The sequence below is a fragment of the Leptosomus discolor genome, chromosome 7 (assembly GCF_034619465.1).
Source record: "Leptosomus discolor isolate bLepDis1 chromosome 7, bLepDis1.hap2, whole genome shotgun sequence".
NCBI lineage: Eukaryota > Metazoa > Chordata > Aves > Leptosomiformes > Leptosomidae > Leptosomus > Leptosomus discolor.
The window spans coordinates 35545128-35566891 of NC_141397.1; the positions used below are offsets into that span (position 1 = coordinate 35545128).

The 21764-nt window shown below is 38.6% G+C and overlaps 1 protein-coding gene across 4 annotated transcripts in view; it reads right to left on the reverse strand.

Moving 5' to 3' along the window:
- The window catches only part of TNS3 (tensin 3), a 233099-nt gene that overhangs the window by 79834 nt on the left and 131501 nt on the right, over positions 1-21764 (reverse strand). For 2 of the 4 annotated variants that reach the window (XM_086467647.1, XM_086467649.1), the window contains 7 exons: positions 21169-21252; positions 17750-17862; positions 16567-16627; positions 16347-16422; positions 12434-12563; positions 11381-11446; positions 8688-8792 (listed from right to left, as the gene is read on the reverse strand). In XM_086467647.1, the coding sequence (XP_086323773.1) occupies positions 8688-8792; positions 11381-11446; positions 12434-12563; positions 16347-16422; positions 16567-16627; positions 17750-17862; positions 21169-21252 (635 nt within the window). The remainder of the gene's footprint in view (positions 1-8687; positions 8793-11380; positions 11447-12433; positions 12564-16346; positions 16423-16566; positions 16628-17749; positions 17863-21168; positions 21253-21764) is intronic. The other 2 variants (XM_086467648.1, XM_086467650.1) reach the window with 2 other exon arrangements.

A 21764-nucleotide genomic window follows, 5' to 3' on the forward strand; every position in this document is an offset into this window, starting at 1 on the left:
TGCTCTTTTCCAAAGTCAAGAAAAAAAACACCAGAATATAGACACGAAGAGCTCGTGCAAGTATTAACACCACTTTGGAAACACACGCAAGCGGGGAAAAAACCTCTCTCTCTTTCTGTGGTTCACTGAAGAGAACCACTATTTGCAGAAGATGCTTGCTGCAGAAACCTTTCCAGGAAGAGTCCTCAGTTCTTCAGTCCCTGCTGTATATATTCAATGGCAGAAACTAACAGCTATATTTCATTAACCAGCATACCAGACTCTCAACAAAACGGACAGTTCCAGGATGATCCTGACAGTTAATGCATGCCCTATTTGCTGGACGAGCTCTCCTTCAAAAACCAGCACTCATTATAGAACCAAGCCTTTCTGACCAAAGCACACACGTAACCAAAAAAAAACCATTTTGCACAAGCTGTAAGCAGAAACTCATCAGGCCTTTCTAATCAAGAGAACATGCTTGCCAACGGGGAGAGAAGGGTGAACGCTGCACCACAAAATCATTAGTCTTCTTATGAAGGGAGTGGTGCAGTGGCTAGCTGAAACCCTGAAGCAGGACCAGGAGGAGACAGTCATTGAAAAGGAATCTAGCCAAAAAAGGCAATGTGCATGATGTTAAAAGATCAGCACAACAGGCAGTAATTACACCCAAACCCAGGAACAGTCACTCAGAACAATCTGAATACTTCAGGGATTTACCAGAAAAATGATTACTGTTGCTTCATGGTGGCCTAAGAAACCCAGGAAACTCCCAACCACTTTCATGCTGAAGTCTGTCCTTTGTTTTCTAAGTCTTCCCAGAGATTTGCCATTTGAGGATCATCATGAATTCAGTATCATGAATCACAAGTTCTATCATGCACATCCATTCATTCAAGAGACAGTATGACCTCTTACATCATATGCAAATGGCACCATGACTGACGATGCCCTCAACTCACATTTTCATTGGTTACTGGACTGAATGCTCACATAGAAAGCATAATACACAAGGCAGTTCAGTGTTATGTGTGCCTGGGTGCAGGCACAGAGCGGGGACTTAATTGCTATTCTTTATGGTCTTAGGAAAGTCACAGAACAAACAAGCACCAAATCCTAATCTGTACTACAGCATTTCAGTCTGTTTCTTTCAGTCTGTTTCTTCTACACTTTCAATCTCATTATAATGCTGCCACACTAATTTTACTGCCAAGCAAGTAAGGTGTTACAGGAAAAAATAGATAACCAATACCTACATCATCATCAAGGTTATTTTTCCTTGTCTGATGAAGCTAAATGGGTGGGATGCCCTATTGCTTTCAAAAGGGAGAGGAAGAATTATTAAGGAAATGGGTGCAGGGAAGGAACACACACCTGTGGCAGGGGTTTGCCTTTCAGAACTCTTATTCAACGTGGGCCATTAAGTAGATTGTAAGATTGGGTGAAGAGGCTTCTTCTGTGGTATCTATACATGGAAGAAGATACTGATTTGGACATTAGTGTTTAACAATATTAACAACCTTAGACTGTAGTTGACATGACTAAGAAACAGGCATATGCTAAAAGGTAAATGCAAGCCTGCTCAGGAGCCCAAATAAGCTGAGCCAAGAAAGACTTGCCTGAAAAAGCAGTTACACGGCCCGAGATAACGGCCTTTGTGCGATATATCAAGAATACGGGAAGAAGAGAGAATGCTTGCTACAGTCACATGTGTTACCTTCTTCCGAGTTTCTACTGTCTGAATTCTTCTGTGCTAAAGAGAATAGTCTTTTGCACAGTCTTATAAAAACAGAACTGCAAAAGATACCTGAACGTACACAAACCAGCATAAACGTCTATTAAACCACTCAAATGTCACTCTGTGGTCTTTGGATCTAAAAGTGTAATGAAAGCCTTTCACCAAGGGCTAGTGAATAACATCCTTAGGATAACAACACTGCCTATTACTGAGACAGGACAGAAATCAATTGGAGGACATGGAAATGCTTTTTTTTGAAAGCAAATAATTGCCTCTGCAGTAGCTTTGAAAGTATCTGACATGTGCAACCTGTGCTTCGAATAAACCTGTGCACTGTTAAAGACATCGATACCAGTGGGTATGGAGGCAAGTGTATGCAAACATCCCTCACAGAATCAAAGGCAGAGAAGCTACAGAAGATCTAACTAGGAGCTGACAAAGATTTAAGGGCAAAGGAATTCACAGGAAAGAGAAAGGGAAGCACAGGCAGGCAGAGGTGGGAGGCTAACGGAAAAAAACAGGGGCCTAGGGTGAATGCCTAGGGAACCCTGCTTCTAATCTGTTCTTCATTTCAGACATAAGACTTCCAGTATTTACCTTAGGTATAAGCACCCCTCTCTGGCACTTTGCATTTTGAGGGGTTTTCTGTTTTTATTTGAGATAATTTTAAACTCAGTAGAACTGACAAATGGTACCTAGCAAAATCAATGTCCCAGTGCACTAAGTAAAATGCACGTGATTCCTCACTTCAGACAACGCCTTACTAATACGTTCACATGTTTGGGTAAAAGGAAAAACATATTTTTCAACAGAACTTGACAGGCCAAGTTCTGGAGCTCAGCTTAGCACTGAAGTAAACACTCAAGACTTTCAAAAAGGTGCTCAGTGTATCTTCAGAGATACTCTTTAAAAATAGCCAAAAGAAGTCGCTTTGAATCAGTAAATCCTTTGAAAGTCTGACCCCTGACTGCACTTAACTGCCAGCTCCTAACTGACTTATCCAAAACACTCTAACAACTTCTTTTTTGGTTAACAAAAAAAAAACCCAAAAAAAACAAAACCCCAAAACAGGAAAATAAGTTATTACAGTCCAGAGCAATCTTAGCTAATTAAACACAATCTTGAAAACACTTAGGTGAATTTACATTTAGTCCCCAACATATTAAGCTAAAAAAATATTTGAGCCACAGCACTGTTACAATCAATGCTGTATAAAAGGAGGAGAGAATTACCTATCGCTGCACAAGTAGAAGTGAAACCTGGTAATCCCATGTCTGTACTCAATATTACTGACATACAAAGGAAACCATTTCCTATTAAATTATCTCAAACTCACTGCCAACCTCATGATTAAGAAGACTAAGCAGATTTAAAAAATATATATATAAAAAAGAACATAGAAAACATCAAGAAATAGAAGACATAAGTTTCCTCAGAGAAAAATCAATTAAAGGCAGACAGTCCAAGGCACTTCAGATGCTGTTTCAAGCTGGCAGCATTTTATAGGGTAAATTTTTCTATTTTCTATAGATGAAGTGTCAAATAGAAAGAGGGGAAATCGTTGCAGGACACTTTTTCATCTCTACCTTCTAACAAATCTCTCTTTGTCTCAAAGAATACTGCATCCAGCTGGTGACTAAAAGCTGGAATTACCATTTACTCACTACCAATTTACCCTTCAGCTTCACTCACCAGAAATGGCATCAAACCTGCTGTTTTCTTTGGTAGGTATCTGCATTCCTGTTAAGGTAACAAAGCCAAGGAGTTTTGCCTCAGCCCTTGAGTTTTGCAATAATGAAGGGGCCCTCTGGGAAAAGAAGTGTTTAACTACATGAGAGGGCACCTCCCTATTGAACAGCTATTTACTTTGGGTTGAAGAGAAGAAAAAAAAAAATTCAATAAAAGTCAAACATCCCATCTAATCACATGACATAGGTGCATACCAGAATGTTTGTTACTGCCTACCTGGAGACACTTCTCCAATACTTTCCTTCATGAAAAGAAAAAAAAGCAGCAGCAAACCAGTTTATAAATATTTGGCAATTTTTGACTAATTGGTGTTGATTACAGTTACGAAAGGTTAGAAAATTTGTAAAGTAACACTCTCGAGATACAGGAATTTGGATTCGCTCAGCCCTACCCTATTTGGCTTGAATTAAAACCACTTTTTTGTTTCCAAAGTTTCTTTTCTAATTATCAAACACTGTTAAGCAAGGAAACCCACTCTGCTAGGAAACAAACAGCGAGGTTCTGTTGAGAAAGATACTCAAGCTCCCGCATTGCAAAGACTTGCTAGAAGTCCTTCTCTTGTCATTTTAAGCAATTTCTAACATGTGCACATGTTCTTTTCTTTCCACAGACTGTAGAGCTGGCAGATAAAAGAGTGCAGAGGGATTTAGTAGTTGTTAAAATAAGTGAAATGTCTTAAAATGGAACACTGAACGAGAACCAGGTGCATTCCTGTTGTGAACCCACTGAATTCAGTCAAACTAAACCAAATACTATTTTGGCCAACTATAACCTTTGATAAACCAAACCAAAACAAAAAAGTCCCGTATCTCGACTAACTGAATGCTGCACACACAAATGGCGGTACAGAATCCCAGTCGCACACATCCCACAGTCATTGTCTTGAAACAGAGCTGGTCATGGTAGATTCATTCTCTCTCTAGAATAATCTTAGCGTGCTATCAAGATACTCAAAATAAACCTGAAATATAGCAGTCATAGACAGTGGCAAAAGGAACAGCAGCAGTCCTCTTTCGTCCAACTATTCACCTTCTCTATCAGAACAAGTTTCTGCTCTTTGGCAAAACATTTAATTGTTATTTTAATCTCTCAATTTATTTTCAGATCACCTCAGAGCCCAAGCTCGTACCAGGACTTGCCAGTGGGTTCCACACAAACTCATGGTTCCTGTCCAATTGGAGGCTTGCATTTTCAGCAGGAGGAAAGTGTGTTTGTGTTAACAATAGTGTCTCTTACTCACCATGCCAAGTAATAATCTTGAAAATTATCGCTGAGAACTGAAAAAAAAAAAAAACCTCAACAAAAGACAGGTCAAATATTTTCCATTTAGCTCTTCCCTCTGGTCAGAGAGAAGCTTTTTTCAAAACTAGTTGCCATTTGGTATTTGAGGAAGAGAGAGAGAGAAATATTTGTTTTGTATTTGAGAGGGAGTGAAAGACAGAGAGAGAAATATTAGTAAGTGGAAAGCATATGAGACTTTTTTAGGGAGTATGAAGAGGGATTACTTCTTTCTTTCAACACGCTGTTCCCATAGAAAATACATCATCCTCATTTATCATTACTCCCCCTCTCCCTGCCCCAAATACCATAATTACAAGCAGTAACTGCTTTTACTAGTTTTTAATAACAATAGCTACTAATCCCACATTAGTTTAGTCCATCATTTCACTTCAAACTACTCCCAAAACATTATTGTGAACAATTCCAATCCCCAAATCAGTCTAAATATAGAGGAGACATGTATGATCTTAGCAATCAAAAGGAAGACAGACAGCGAAGCGCAGCTGAAAGTATGTGAGCTACAATAACCAAGTCATAAACTGAAAAACATTATTATCAAGAGGAACTGGGACACATTTAAATCTCTTGATACAAAAGAACATACTACTCATTCGTGGCCACAGGTGGTATATCTTTGCGGTCAATTTGCTAGTTTGCAACAAATGAGCAACCTTTTGTAAATCCATACACATCTATTGAATGGCAGGTGATGCCTTAAGGCAAAAAAAATCCCAACCAACAGAGTAGTCAGTAAGATCAAAAGTCATTTCTGTTCCTTTCTGCCCACAAAACACACACAAGACTTGATGAGTACCATGGCTTTAAAAACACAAGAAAACCAATGGCAACTATCTCAGACTTCTACAGGGCAGCAGGAAGACCTTCTGATTCTTGTGGATCCAAGTCCAACATTTGACTGCATACTTTTAAATCAGTGTAACAGAAGTCTCTGTGCTAATGTACTGCTCGAGGAGGAGGAAATCTGATACAAATGCAGAACTAGAAATTTAATAAAATCTTTAGTCTACTATGGAAGACCATTAGTGCAATGTAAAAAGAGACACTTCCCAAGGGATCTGAAGAGAAACAATATTTATGAGAAGAAATCAAAATAATTTCTTGCTTTCCAGTTGTCAAAACTTCTATATTGTTAAGAATCAGGAATAAGAAACTAAATGCAGAGCAAACCATCCAAAGCCTGCTTATATTCAACACAAATGCACACAACTATTACCATCAAAGGGTTCAAGATCATTGAAAAGGCAATTGCTTCTGTCTGCAATACTGTATCATGCCAACAAGCTAAGATACTTTGGGTACATTTTTCTTTTATCATCTCCTTTCATCTTTTGTTCTTTTGGTAACAAGGCCAAGTAGGTGTAGTATTTCAAAAGAGACATACTGCTTTCTTGTTCACTTCTAACTTTCCATTTTAACACATCAGCTTGGAAATAGCCCATCAGCACGCGTATACCTACAAAGCAAATCCTGTTCATTTCACAAAGCTCTGCTGTAGCCTTCCTGGCCACCTGGATCTGGAATTTCATAGGCACACGTTTTTGAAGTGAACAAAAAGGTGCATAACTGTAATACAGGAATTATCTGTCACACTCACATCTCATATTATTCCTATTGAAATTCCTGTGGGAAAGCAGGTACAAGTAAAACCATGAAGACCAGTTCCCACATAAGGCTAGGAGTTGAGCCTAACATGGAGTAGATCTGAATCAGGCACTCTGTATGACAGCTTCCTGCACCTTAAACATACCACCACTGTTACACAGACTTTCACATGCACCACATCTTGTACCTTAATCTTTTCTGAGGTACAGAAAAGATTCTCTGCCTTCAGGATTATAGCTAAAGGCTTCAGACTCTAAAGTGTTTGACTTTGCTCACCTTCTGGATATGAAATCAGCATCTCCTCTTAGTGGTCTCTCACCTGTGGTGAAAACTAGGACTCGATACATCTTTTTAATGCAAAAGCACGATATTGAACCACTGTAACAAGCCATAAGAAGAGTCTGTCCTGGTGTTCATAAAGCCTATGTAAAAGAAGACCTAAGCAAACTATGTTTACCTCAAGCAGCAGGCTGAGCTTACCTTTGTGTTGAGTACAGATCTCATCCTTAAGAGAAAAATGTATCTGTCCCTGTGTATGTGCTTTAGTCCCTCCTGATCTGTTGCCCAGCCTATGCAGAGACAAATGCTCTGCCTGCAATTCAGTTGTTCAGCACCATAGCATAACACCCTGCCTCCTAAATGCTTGCTTGAGAAAAGAGTATCTGGATACATCTCATGTTCTTATGGTACATTCTCCAGCTTCAACTCTAGCAATTTCTCTGCAGGCGCACAATAAACTTCTCAATATCTATGCTAACACATCATAGTTACGTTGTATCTCGGATAATTAAAAATATATCATGCACACAAATTCCACATAATAGCTAATTAAGCGGCACGTATGACTTCTGAACAACAGGGGAATAAGCTAATTGTACTTGCAAATGGTCTGTGATCAAGCTTCCTACAAGCCATGAGCAGCATATAGTTCTGTTATCTTCCAACAGTGTACTGCCTACATATTTAACTCTCTTTTCGATTTCGTGTACCAACAATGCAATGCATGCGGATGGATTGTCAAATCCATCTATCCAATTAATCTTAGCAATTAAAAAATATTTGACATCAATGCGTTACTTGCTGAGGGTTATGTATATATAAAGGAGGGGGAAAAGGAAAGGAAGCAAATGATACGGAAACATCCTGGGTAGAAATTGAGATGTCCTCTTCACCCAAGATTCGGTCTCTCTGATGTTACTCTAAGAGACACTGCACAGTCTTATCCAACTATAAGACCTCTGACAACTCCCCACAGAGTGCTCTACCTGCCCCATGTAACAGTGCCAAATGACTGTTCTCTTCCCACAGTCTAATTTTCACCTAGTTTTCACCAGATTGGAATCTGCTGTGGAAGTACTGGAAATACTGCTGTACAAGAGTGATGCAGTGGAAAAAAATCACACTCCCAGTATGGCTCTGCCCCTAAAACCCTCACTGATGCAGTCATTAGATGGTCAATGCTGAACTCAGATTATAAAAACTAATGGAAACTGAGCCTAGAGAGTGGCTAATTAAGTATCCTAGCTCTACATCTCTCTCATTTCATAACAGGAGAACTGTGAAAACAGGAACTTTGGCATCCATTCAATACCTTCTCTCAGGTTTTTACCTGCAACAATGTTGGGCTTGCATGCGCATTGAGGTGTGCAAACACAGGTGTGACATTCTGAGTCCTTACTGGAAAACTATACCCATTCAAAGTACAACATTCACTCAAGCAAAGCATCAGTAAAGCATCCACACTGGAGTCACAATCTGAAGGCAGCTACTGGAGGCTTTCATCTTCTGCACGTATCAGCAGAAGAAAAAAAATTTAAGAAATAAAAGGGCAATTCAGAAACTGGTAAATTTATGAGGGAAAATATGCAAATATGCATATCATTTGCTGTTTATTTATCTGTAACTTTACAGCCTAGCACAACTCCTGCAACACTCTAGATAACATAGTAAGTACTGAATGCTACAAACTCACATCATTTTGTTTTTCTTAAAATTCTCTATGAGGATTCTAACTAGAAGCTTTAGAACAACAACAAGAGCAACAACAAAAATTAAGCAAATTTACAAATAATACAGTAACTGACATCTACCAGTTGTGTCTCAGTTCAATTCAGTGCATTAATAAGAATCTCTTAAACAACTACTAGAGCTTTCTTTCCATTAGAGCCACTAAAGCTAAATAGGGAAGGGTAGACAGCTACTTAACACATCAGTGAAGTGTCATTAGTTTCAAGCAAGTGAGCTCTCCCTCCCTTTCAAACGCTCTGGCACAGCTGTGAAAGGTTTTGGCTTGGTCTCATGTGACCGAATTACTCACCTTCCCCATCAGGGCTCATATTTTCATAGGAATCCCAGCGTATTAGTGGGTCTGAGGTATTGTAATCAACTATCACTCCATGATCATTCTGAAGGTGTTCACATCCTAAAAAATAAACATCTGTTTGAGACCAAAATTTATCATAGCCACATTTGTAACGACACACACGCATGCATGTACATGGCCTTCTGACAGAAGTTTGCTCCCCAAACTGCAATACCATATTCTGAAATGTAAGAAGCAGCACTAGGGGAGGAAAGGTTATACAAACCACCTAAAATAAAATTTAATTTATGTTTCATTACAGAAGGTACAAGCAGACAGTTTTATCTTGTGCTCCTTGACTACGATGTAGCTCTGATAACTTGGATCAGCCCCTAAACACAACTAACACAGATGATCCACTCAACCCTGCAGGCGGGCACAATAAAACAAGGAGCTTTTCAGAACAAAACCACAAATATCTCTAAAGAGATGGTACTAAAAGAATGATACAGACAGACTTTGTAACAGATTATCATTCTGACACCAGAGCAATTTATCACTGAAGATGAACAGGGAGAGCTGAAAACTGCCATTTTGTGACCCTCCCACTTCCCCCAAGGTGCCAACTATGCTGCTTCACCCACCCTCCAGCCTCCTGACAGAAGCTGAGGTTGGGCAGCTTGCATTCAATGGCTGCGCTTAAGTATGCTGTGCCAAACATAACTGGGATTTTCAGCAGTAACCCACATTTTTGTGCCTTTAATGAGGCATAACATAATATTCAGCTTTAAAATTTATACCATGAGGAATTTAGGTGTGGTCCAGTGACTCAGAAGATCTCATGACCTTGGACTTGGCTTTGACACTGATACAAATCAAATCAGCTTTCTGCCTTTGCTCCTCTATCCAGATCAGGGAACACAAAAATGCTCAGTTATCAACTCTTTGGCTGTGTCCGGAGAAGCAAGTCCTATTGTAAATTGTTCTAAAGCAACAGAGTGTTATGCACGTGCTGTGACTTTCACAACAAAGAGAGTTTAAATTAGAAGGACAAGAACGCTATGGTCCTGTACCTTTATATGCAGGCAGAAAAAAGCCATCTATGGAGAGGTTCTGTAATGACATTTGTCACAAGGCAGGTTTATGGAGTTTGCTACCTAAATATTTAGGTGTCTCATCTTCTTGGCCAATGCATTCTTTCTTAAAAACTGTAGTACAGTTATTTTCTAGAACAGTATCCCATTTCGAGTGACGCAATACAAGAAAGGTATGAATAAAGAGAAGCAAATTCAGGGGAGGGCGACCAGGGTGGTCAGGACTGAAGGACTTGCCTTGTGAGGAATGGCTGAGGGACCCTGGTCTTCAGTCTGGAGATGAGATGGTCTCTGGGGGGACCTGCCACCAGCCCCCCAAAGGCTAAGGAGGAGATAGAGCCAGGTGGGAGCAAGGCAGAAGGACATCAAGGGACAGGCATAAATTGAATCTAGAGAAGTTTAGAGTCAATATAAGGAAAAAATAAAACCACTGTGAGGACAGTGACACATTAGAAGGTTGAGGTAGCAAAGTCTCCAACCTTGGAGGTTTTCAAGATCTGACTGGGCAAAGCTCTGCACAACCATATCCAATCACACAGGGGACCCTACTTTCAGCAGGAGGATGGACTAGAGATACTCTGCAGTTATTCTATGATTCTGCAGTATTTTCAGATGCAGAAAAGTCATTTTGCAGAAATTGTAAATAAATATTTCAAGGTGAACTCCCTTCTAGCCAGTTAATCTTACTTTCCAACAACGTGGAGCCTGCTAAAAAACACACCTCTGATCTGCCATCTAAGGAAAGGAGACTTGAAAAAATTTTGATCCTTTTTCAGTCACATCAATTGCCCTCTCTTCAAGCATTTACTATCCAGAAAGGTTTAGAACAAGTTAATCAAATTTATCTATAAAACTGGTTTTCTTATATGGCTTTCCAACAGGCTGAGATCTTCATATTCAGCTGGACAGAATCCAGTTTCTTGTTTGCTGCTACTACAAGTTTCTAAGTGATCAAACTGGTGGGGAAAAAAAAAAAAAAAAAGGAAAACATGCAATTCACAGGACACTGAACGGGAATATGTATGAGACAAGACAGTTAGGAACACCGGTTTTCATTCAGTCTCAGGTAGAATCCATACTTTTCAGACACCATAAAATGAGTAAGAACACATCCATTAACAGAATTAAACTGCAATATAAAGCATGATCTGAAGCTCTTATTGCAGGTCGTAATTGTCTATGATGTCAGACATATTACAGTAGAATTCTGGAGGCATACATGGTATACCCTACAAGCCAACTTCAGAGCAGAAGCGTTTCCATCAAAACTATAGCTGTATCTCTTTCTGCCAAACTGAAGACAGTTCAAACTGCGCCACTGCAAACATAATCAGTTATGACAACATCCAAAAATGGTTATGGGATAGGCCACTCCTGTCACTTACGCCAGGCCAAGCTACCTATACTATGGAAGTTTTACACAGATATACAAATGTTTTCTACCAGTCGTCAACAACTGTTCTGGTGTAGTTTTAAAACAAAATCTAATCACTCCTATGCTGATGTAAATGCAGAGTCTTTGTTAATTTTTTCAAAAAGGAATTTTTAAAAAAAATATGCATTTCAATGTGGTTTACTTCCAAACTTAGCATATTTCTTCTTCCGTGTACTCACCTTGAATTTTCTCTGGAGTTCCTGAAAATATTAATTCCACTTTGCCGTAATCAGGGAAACGGTCATCTGAAAACAAAGGAGAGTATTTCAGCAAGCTGTCTCCCTGGAAAGCAGTTCCAAGGCACTCAAGAGTCATAATAGTCTGTAACTATTAATACACATATCCTTGTCACTCTTCCCTTCTCACTTGCAGTTTAGTGATTTGCTTCTAAGAGACATGTTCTTTGCCCCACGCATTCTCCAGAAAAGACCATGTAAGTGTCAGCTGGAGTTTTGTTTACTTCCAAGAACAGTCAAAAGCAGTTTGTACAGTTCCCAGACCTCCCTCTAGACAGACACGGCTGGTTTTGGCTTTTAAAGGAAAACATACCCAGGAGCAAATTAAAATTGTTCTCTAATTGATTAAACTGTAATACTTGACCACAAAACTTTTGCATAGCCTTATGTTGCAGGAAAAGATGTTTGATTTTAGTTTGTTAGTAAGGTGAGGGACTTAAAATCCTGCACACAAACATAAAATTAAAACTGCAGTAGTAATTCGGAAAATACAAAGACTAGCACAACACATTTTCAAATGTGTCTGAAAACTTTGCCTCCATTTTTGGATCTTCTGAAGCATAATAAAAGATCTCCATACTCAAGCAGACAAACACAGTATCAGACTTTGTGACCGTTTTCATCACCCAAAGAAGGGATTGGCTTAGCTCATCTCATTTCCTGTAATGGTGACTAACGTAGTCACCATTTTAAACAAATGTCTGTTGTTTTTACAAACATGAGAGGAGCCAATAAGGACTATGTAGGAGTATCTGAATTACTCGGACAAGTTAACTCACTTGAAGAGCTTTTTTTCTCATTAGGGGTTTACCTGTGTTACATGCTATAAGTTAACTAACGCAAAGCAGTCTCCCTTTCCCTAAAAATAGGGATGGAAAAAACCCAAAAATCTGTTTGAAAACAGGTCCTGAAGATGATCATTACTGCACAGGCACACACATGCACCCCTGCACCCCTGCACACATATGCATCCAATCAATCCCAGAAGGCAAGTACCTTTGTTGGCATTGTCCAAATCCTCCTTGCCAAACACCAGACCCTGCCCTTGAATAGCGCCAGTATGAAACTGAAGGCGAAAAACCACATCACGAGTAGCTGACCGGTACTTTTTGTGATAACACTTCAGCTACAAAGAGAGAGAGAAAAACATGTCAGGAAGTAATTTCTCACAAATCTGACTAAACATGTGCGTATGCATTAGTTGCTAAGTAAAGCAGCCACAGCACAATTTATTGCAGACACCCCTGATGTTGTAACCAGCAGGGTATGCGTTATTCAATTCTTTAAAATTATACAGGCCCAAGGCAAGACAGTTCTGGATGTGCAAAAATAATAATTACTATTTTCATCACTCTCAGCACCAATCAGAAGATTATGATTCAGAATCATAACATTTGTCAGTATAATGTTGGAATGCTGACTTGTATCTGTACTTCACGGTACCAAATTAATGTAAAATTGAATTATAAGCAAACTCCTTTCAAAATAGCTGAAGAATATGCAATTTTTAGAAGCAAGCCTGATTACATCTATTTTAGCACTTTTAAAAAACCTACTCTAGTGATGACAAGATCTTGTTTTATGTTACTGTGGGACATTGGTAGTAGTTTTGACACCTTGGCTAGAACAGCACGGAACTCTAAAAATAACATCTAGTACCAGTTTCAGCAGCTAAAGGTGAACACAATACACCTACTCTCTAATACCACCTTCCCTTAGACTAGACCTATGGATATTTTACCTATAAATTCTCTGAAGCATCTGTAATACAAAGCCACTCAGCTTTCTTACAGGAACAGATAAAAATTCTGGTGACATTAGTAAAAGGACTGAAAATTTTACTATATTATCCTGATGATACCAGGATTTAGTGACGAAGCAGATGTTACTGAAATGCATTAAAGACAACAAAAATCACCTTTTTTTTAAGAGAGACTAAGAAAAGTCTAGACAGAAAATACTGAATAACTGAAGAGCAAACAGTTATTCAAACCCAAGTAATACAAGAAAGACATAGGGGGTTAAGAGGGATGCTTCTGAAAGTTGGCATTAACACATACTTATGAAATCCTTCTCACTACAGGACTTGAAAAATCTAACATAAGCTGTTGCTCTCTACCTTTCATTATAGTAGCCCCGTGATGCCTTGAATTTCAGAAGTTAATCAGTGCTGACCACATACATGGCACATAGGACAAATTCTGAAATATTTCAGCCCATATACCAGAGATGGGGTGTTTTAAGTATTCTCTATGCAAACCACAAATTCCTAACCCTTCACAAAGGCTGGGAGATTCTCTACACAAGGAAGCATTATTCTATCTAAAAGTGATGATTTGGGGTTGTTCCTTTATTTTTTTAAAAAAGAATCCTCTACAGCATAGTGCTAATACCAGGTAAAACAGTATTTGCTTTTTATTTTAAACAGTACTTTACACCCACTAAAATTAACATCATGTACAAACCCCTACCTGTCGAAGGAATCTATTTCCCTTTAGTCCAACAAAACTATCAGCATCGGTTCACTAGAACCATGGCCGTAAGTCAGTCCCTTAAACTACCGAAACATAAAGTGGGGGAAACAGACGGCTTGACTCAAAAATAAATAAACACTCATTCTCCACTCTGCCCAACAACCCTAGGTAAAGGTGAAACACCACCATAAAGGATGAAAACTGCAAGTTCGCCCGGAAGTGAGATGGACAGAAACAGGATTAAGAGAGGCCCTGATGAGAGATGTCAGAACTAACCTTCTCCGAAATATATCATCAGCCTGAAAATAACCACGATAAGTCTTTTCAAGCTTCTTTTTGCTCACGTAACAATTAAACAGAATTAAAAGCTTCTTTCAGGAATATATATATGCCTCCACATTTGTGTGTTAAAACATAAACTTCTTCAGCTGCTTAATCAATCACTGTTCTTACATCTGGATGAGAGTTTCTAAGATGCAGAAGACTAAATATCCGAACAATATGTTTTACCCTCCAACTTCTCAGGAGTTTTGGCTTCGCGCAGTTGCTGGATGTACTCATAATACGGATTTCGCATAATTGCATTTATAAAAATGCTGAGCTGGGTCAGTTCAGAGAACTACATGGTTCCTGCTTCTATTTTCTAATTCAAAGTAACAGCCTTGAATAATTTTAACTTAGCGTATCCTAAAAAAATTACTTATAAAAAATTGTAATTGTTTATGAAAATCTGTCCTCTCCTACAATCAGCAACAGCGTACATCCACACCCAGGATACCGAAAACACCTTTTAGTGCTCTGTATAGACAATAAGCTTTCAATGAAGTCTAAGCTTAACTTTGAATTCTGACTCCACTACCTTCTGATGCCATATTCAAGAATTAACGCAAGCTGCTGCAGTATGTTGGAAAATACCTATATGCATTTACAGATGTCAGTGCAGCTTTTCCACAGCTGTGGCTGTGCTGTATCACCACATACTATCCACATTGTGTCAACAAATTCTCTAAACCTAAGACAAGCAAGGCTTTCCCCCCCTCCCATTTTTTTATTTTTTTTTTTTAAACCCACACACTTGAAGTGGTTAAACTTTTTGGAGCTGGAGGTGGAGCATCCTATAGATCTTTTTTCATTTTTCCTGAAACCACAGATCTTTATGCTTACAGTATTCAAATATTCAAAACAGAAGTGAAGTCTTCATTTCGCAAATACTGCCATGCTGAATAAGATGCTGGTTTGCTGAGAAGAGTAACCTCCAACAATAGCATTGGATTAATGAAGCTGATCTCTTTCAAAATGATGCAAGCATTACTGAGAAGCTGTGCTCATTTGTCATTTTATACGCACATTTGAGAAACATTGAATTTGTCTCAGACTGATTTCTTTTGTGATCTATTCCATTTCCTTAGGCACAACAGTCCTCCGATGAGTAACAAATCTTTCTGAATTTGAAACTGTCCCAGACCCCCAGAGCATATGAATTTATAACAGTATAATTAAAAATTGTTTCTCCATTTTTCAGTGAAACTAAGAATGAACAATACACTAAACTGAATGGGGAGGGGACGTAGGAAAGGGAGAAGGAGGAAGGGTAATAAAAAGAATTATTTCAAAAGAAAAAAAAAATAGGAAAAAAAAAAGAATCTGATACCAAGGTCCAACATTTCTCAAAGTAGTACATAAAATAAAAAAACATTCTGAAACCTACTAGCAACAGACCAGGAATACTTTCTGACAATACTTCTCCCCACCATTCATTCCGCATGTTCTTCTGTCCTCTCAGTTTAACAAACTGAAAGGCACAGCAACTACCTTTCTTCACTTTCTCTCTGCTGTGCATAACCGTGTATGACAAGCAAGAGAGAAAACAGAGAGATTCAAAATGATAGTGCTGCAATTCCACCATAGTTACGCTTTGCATAAAGGGAATTACATGCACTATACTGGTGTGTATAAATTGCTTTCTAAATACTCAATGGGCTTGTAGAATCAGAAAGCTTTTATTTGGTATCACGCATTTTTGATTCCCAAATCAACTCAAAATTAGGTATTTTCTTTACAGCACATAGTTTTACAATTGTGCACATCGCCTGCCAAGTTACAGGGCAAGGGTATTTTAGTGCCAAGTTACAAATACTCCCCAGAGCATTTTTGTAAAGAAAACAGCAATACAGGCCTTATTGTACTTGGTGATGATATGAAATGGGAATGTTGACAGCAATTGTTTCAGCTCCTAAAAACCTTCTAGTTTTGAGTTTTATAGGAATTTTCACTCCTATAAAACCCAAGGACAATGACTAAATTAACTTAACCTATTTTGTAGTATGTCTGCCACCATTTGCTCAATTTATTTTTTTTACAAGAACACAAAACTGGTCAGAGACTGTAAACTAAATGGCACAGTACTAGATTTTCATTCCATACAATTAACTTACCATAATATCTCCCTTCAAAAGCTGGGCAGGGTCTATAGCAATGCAGATTCGGCTTTGATCTTCTGGCCCTACACTACTTAACAGGAGACAGAAGAAAAATAAAATTTATGGTTTAAAGAAACAAAACAACAACAACAACAACAAAAAAAGACTATGTCATTCTGCAGTTATGAGAATTAAAACCTGGATTCAAACATAAAGGAAAATGCTTGCGACTTACTATATTCCAGATGTATAAACTGGTTGCATTGCCTGGTATAACTTCAGAAAAGGCCGGCAAGCTGAAAAGAAGTCAACAGAAAAGACTGGTTTGTAATTATTTTCCTTTATTTGAATATTACAACTAGAAAGCTTCACGCACACCCAGACTGAGCAAAGTGGTTCATAAATGGCACAATGTTGACTGTCAAAATATCCTTCAAAGCAAAATTGGCTTTGACAGATTCATTTTCCCCCATTCATGAAATGTAATGAAAAAGTCACTTTTTCCCTGATCTTCAGACTAGCTCTGAACTGGGAAGGAGGGGATTTCAAAGGATTCTGGTAAGGAAAGAAAGAGGAATCACTTTGCTCCTTATTAAATGCCTGTCTGCCTGCCTTACCACTTTTTCTGCAGGAAAACAAAACTATTAAGGGAGAAAGAAAATGGCCAAAACAAAAGAAACAAAACCAAATCCCGAAACAAAACAAAAGCATTTTCAAAATGAAACAAAATATTTGATCCACAGATTTGTTTCAAAACTATTAAGTCCCTTAAGTTTCTTACTGCAACAAACAATGTCCTGTCTTTACTGAAACTTGTTTTAGAAATAAAACCAGACTAAACAACAATGAGAATGGAGCACTGCAAATTCAGGCTGATGACATTTCAAAAGACAGGTGCTATTTAACTCTTGGATGGTAAAAACACAGAGATATACTCCTTCAGTACGCTCTAGCACAACATCTTGGTTTAGCATTTTAATTTTAAAGCCACTTATTATAGCAGGCCCACTTAAGATGCTCATCATATCCAAATGATTTTCCTAAGAAAATCCAACCTCAAAACAGAAAATAAGATTATATTTATAATTACGTTTATTTCCCAAACAAGGAAGAAATGACTGCGAAACCTGTCCAGGTTCTCAGCTCTTTTGCAGGGACTGGGATCACAACTGTTCAGAAACTACGCAGGCATGAACAGCATCAACTCTTCATTTAACAAAGGACAAGAATTTTATTTCAGCTGCTGTAATTTTTACTCTTAGGATATTTCCCTTCTCCAGGTTCTTTTATCGCGAATATTTGGACTGATATCAAGGAGCATCAACTCTACTTTGTGACTCATGCAGGCTTTCTAGAAAGCTTCAAAATGAAACAAGACTTTGAGCCTACTCACGGATAGGAACAATTCAGTAATTTACCTCCCCCAGCATCGAAGCTTGGGATGCCATGAAGGATAACATAGTGCAGGAAAAGAGGAGTTGCATTCATTTTCACAGATCCAGATAGAAGGCCACTTAAGAATTGCACGTATCTAAAATTACAAAATTTATCTGAATTAAATAAAAACAGCAAGGCAACCATAACAGGGAAATAAGATTCTTTACACATTAATATTTCTAGGCCATAGGTAGCGAATAGCATTGTGACATTACACGTAACTGCAACAGAACAATCTTCACAAAATAGCATGAAAAGACACTTTAATTTATCACTTGATTAAATCCATGGCTGTTACACTGCTGTTGTTGATGTCTTCATTTTAGTTATTTACATCACTACACTAAGTAAGAAAGGAACTAGCAGAGACACAAAAGTCAAACACTTTGGTAGACATTTCTAGTTGAAACTGAAGGTCTCAACTGGCTTTCACAGCAGCATGACATGGGTCCCACTCCATTTACAGTGAAGCGCACGTCATTAAAACAAGAGCAAGAAGTGCCCTTGTCAGAAATCTTAGTGTTAAAGCCAATGCAGACAAATAGTATCTTCGTAACGGGAAGTGACCTCATGCAGCACGAAACAGAGGAAAACTACCAGAGTAACACGAAAATCATTGTATTTCTATTTAATACCTGGTTTGGTCACAAGCTCACAAGCAAGTACATGCAAGTGAACACCACTGCAGTGCGTGTTAAACAAACTCCTCCTATCTCCTTAAACAACCAAGGAAAAATCAGCCTCCTTTAATTTTTCTACTGGCTTTGAGTCCCTTTTTCTTCAATACCCATGACACAACTGTCATTTAACTTCACTCTCAGGAACGTACAGAAAAAAGAAAATCACCTCTTTTTCCCCCCCTTTATGCACATACCTGCTTAACTGATCCCTTACTGCACTTTCCTGGTGACACCACAACTAAAGATACCCTGCCCAACAATGACAGCTTTACTACGCCAGTATGGGATTTGTGGTAGTTTAAAACAGGTTTCATTTCATAGACAGCTACCAAAGCTCACTTTCTTTTGAGATGTTAAGAAAAGACAATTTTTTGGTTTCTTCCTTCAGTCTTTCTGAAAATATTTGGTACGTTAAAAGCACAAATTCACAAATTGTCACACCCAAGTGACAAAAAACAGTCTGGTAAAACATTTGGTCAGTGTCATCTCAGTCTGAACATTTTCTCTCTACCACTACCTGTTTTTAAATATTCCAAAAATTTGACTGAATTTTTGAACACCTTTCTCAAGACAGTGTATTTAAGAGGCTTACAGGCAGTTGGCTAATTCTTGAGAAGCATGTTCAAAGATTTATCCTCAAGGTTTATAAGAAATTTTTAAATATGAAGGGTCTGTATCTGCACTTCTTATTCAGGCAAACCTGCAACTGCTTATCGGAGAGTAAGTATCCATTTTAAGTATTGCCAGAATAGATTTAGAATAGGAGAGCTGGTCCTATGCTTGCTTTTTCTTGCCACTCCTACAGCATCCAACTAGCAGTGGGGGAAAAGCTATGTGGTATTTTCAGGACTTATGCACTTAATGGCCACAATTTATTTTTTTCTAGACAAAACTTAGTGTAGAAAAAGCTTGAAAATACAAATAATGGGTGCATTTTCATATTTTAGCATTTTGATATTCACTTAAATTATACCTGTTTATACAGCAACTGGATTTTAACAAGGATATTGCTAATTAATTATCTAAGAATGGTTTCAGAGAAAAAGCACATTCAAAAGGTGATTCAGGCCACTAACTGACCAAAATGGAATCAAAAAGGATTCTAAAATTACCCGCGAATACTACTGAGTTGGTTTTCCCTTCTCTGCAATAGGACTAGTAGCCACTGCCAGACCAGGCACGGGAGGAAAGGCCAGGTTCAGGAGGAGAACAGTTCTGACAAACAGTTTGGAGAACCTCCTCTATTCTCATAGGGAGCGACGCTCCAAAGCACTTGCATGCACATGTGTCTGGAAGACATTAAGGGCAGCTCAAGTTCAGTCCTGCTGAGCAAAGACGCTAACTCCATCAGTCAGCAGGTGAACTGAGTATCTCTGAGACATCCCCCACCCACCCCTCAAAAGAATTAAGCGAGTGTCCTTGAAGAGGGCAGGAAAGCTAGGTACCACCATTTACACCTATTTCAGCTCCAGTTTTAGGGCTCACATACAGATCACCTAAAATAGCAGCTACTGAAGCTTCCTGCCAACATGGCTGTAAAACCTGCCCTGATGCACTGTTGAGAGGCAGCTGCAAGGTCCCTGGCTCTCATGGAAATACGCCTGCTGCGTACAGCATCTTGATGGGAAGATTAAGAACATCTATCTCCTTTTGCTCCTAGGTTCATGTTTCTCTATCCGGTAGGCACCACACTCAAATCCTTATTATTAAAATGCAGTATGTGCAGGCATAAAACTCAGAGCGGGGGGAAAGAAAGATGCCAGTAAACTTCTAGTTATGAATTGTTTACTTCAAGTCTAATGGAATGCTATGTTAGTATTTTTCAAGTGGAAAAAAAGCTGTGATTTGGTGCAGGTCACCAAATGGCTTCAAGAAGTAATGGAGAAGTTTTTCTTATTTAAAGATTAACAGAACCAAACACCTTATGCTCATTGTTACTACTTATTTTTCTAGTTTAATTACTGGTAAAGCCTCATCCTTTAATCAACTTCTAAAAAACCTTCTGTATTCATGCTGATTAAGACCAAAACCAAACAGTAATAACTAAATCAAATCCAGTTGATATTTTATGTTTCTAAAAGAAGATTCACCTGTGTTACAATTACCTGTCTGATGGATATCAGTCTCTTTCGGTACTGAATCCTTCATTACCTCTCATCAAAATGAGGTAAATAACAAACCCCAATTTCCCAAGCTGCTTACTTTGAGTCCTAACTCAACCTCATCCATGCAGACAGACTGAAAAGGTAAGACATCCAGCTAGACAGAATGAATAATACATGCTTTGACAAACTTTTACTAGCATGGACATGGGGCAGATAGAAAATCTGCAGATCCTCCAAATGAGTGGTAATAAGATCTTTATTACACACTAATCAACACACATTCCATACCCATCATTTATCCCACAGAAAAATGAGTTTATTATTATCTTGGAGCAATCAAGAAATAGATTGTGACATCTCTTCTTGTTAACAAACAATGCAGTAAGACCACATGTAGATAACAGTGCAGTACAAAAGGTCTTATTTATCTTGGGAACTGAAGGAGAGATCTCATCAACCAAGGGATATTAATGTAAGATAAAGTGCTGAGAGTTCAGGAATCACTGGAGGATCTTGTGGAAATAGCCTTCACACAGCAGGGGAGGGAGTAAGTGATGGGGGCAGAAGACAGCAATGACGTTTCCTACTGGTATGAAGTAGAAACAAATTAAATACCTTCTTTGGGATGGCTGCATTAAAGCTGAAACTTTATCATCAAAGAATTTCTTCATAGCAAATCTGTCTAGAGCCTGATCAGCACTGTCAAAACAGAGACACAGATACAATGTTATTCCCACTCAGGGTTATCTTGGAAATTCAGCAGGTTACCACCTGAAATATGTCAAAATATTTAGAAGGAAAAAGAAGGAAATGAAGGAAAAAGAGAAGAAAGAAACACCTAACAAGCAACTCTGGCACTTACAGGACAGACAAGAACATTTTTTCCACTGACACCTTCTCATTCCACACCTTAGGGCAGTTTCCTTCCTGAGGCAAAGCACCTACACCCTCATTCAATTAACTGGATTACGCATTTCCAATGTGATTGTGTTGCAGGCATAATGCAATAAACTTTAGCAAAGCCAAGCAGCTCAGGCTGCAATAGCAGGATACTCGCCATAATCTCCTGTGTGCCATTGGCAAGTTTTCTCTGTAAAATACAAATTTATTCTCTTTTCTAAAAAAGCCACAGCAACATTATGGACATGTAAACCACTGCTAGCGCTGACTGAGGTGCAATGGAGGCTGGGCTAGAGGATCATTCAAGCAGT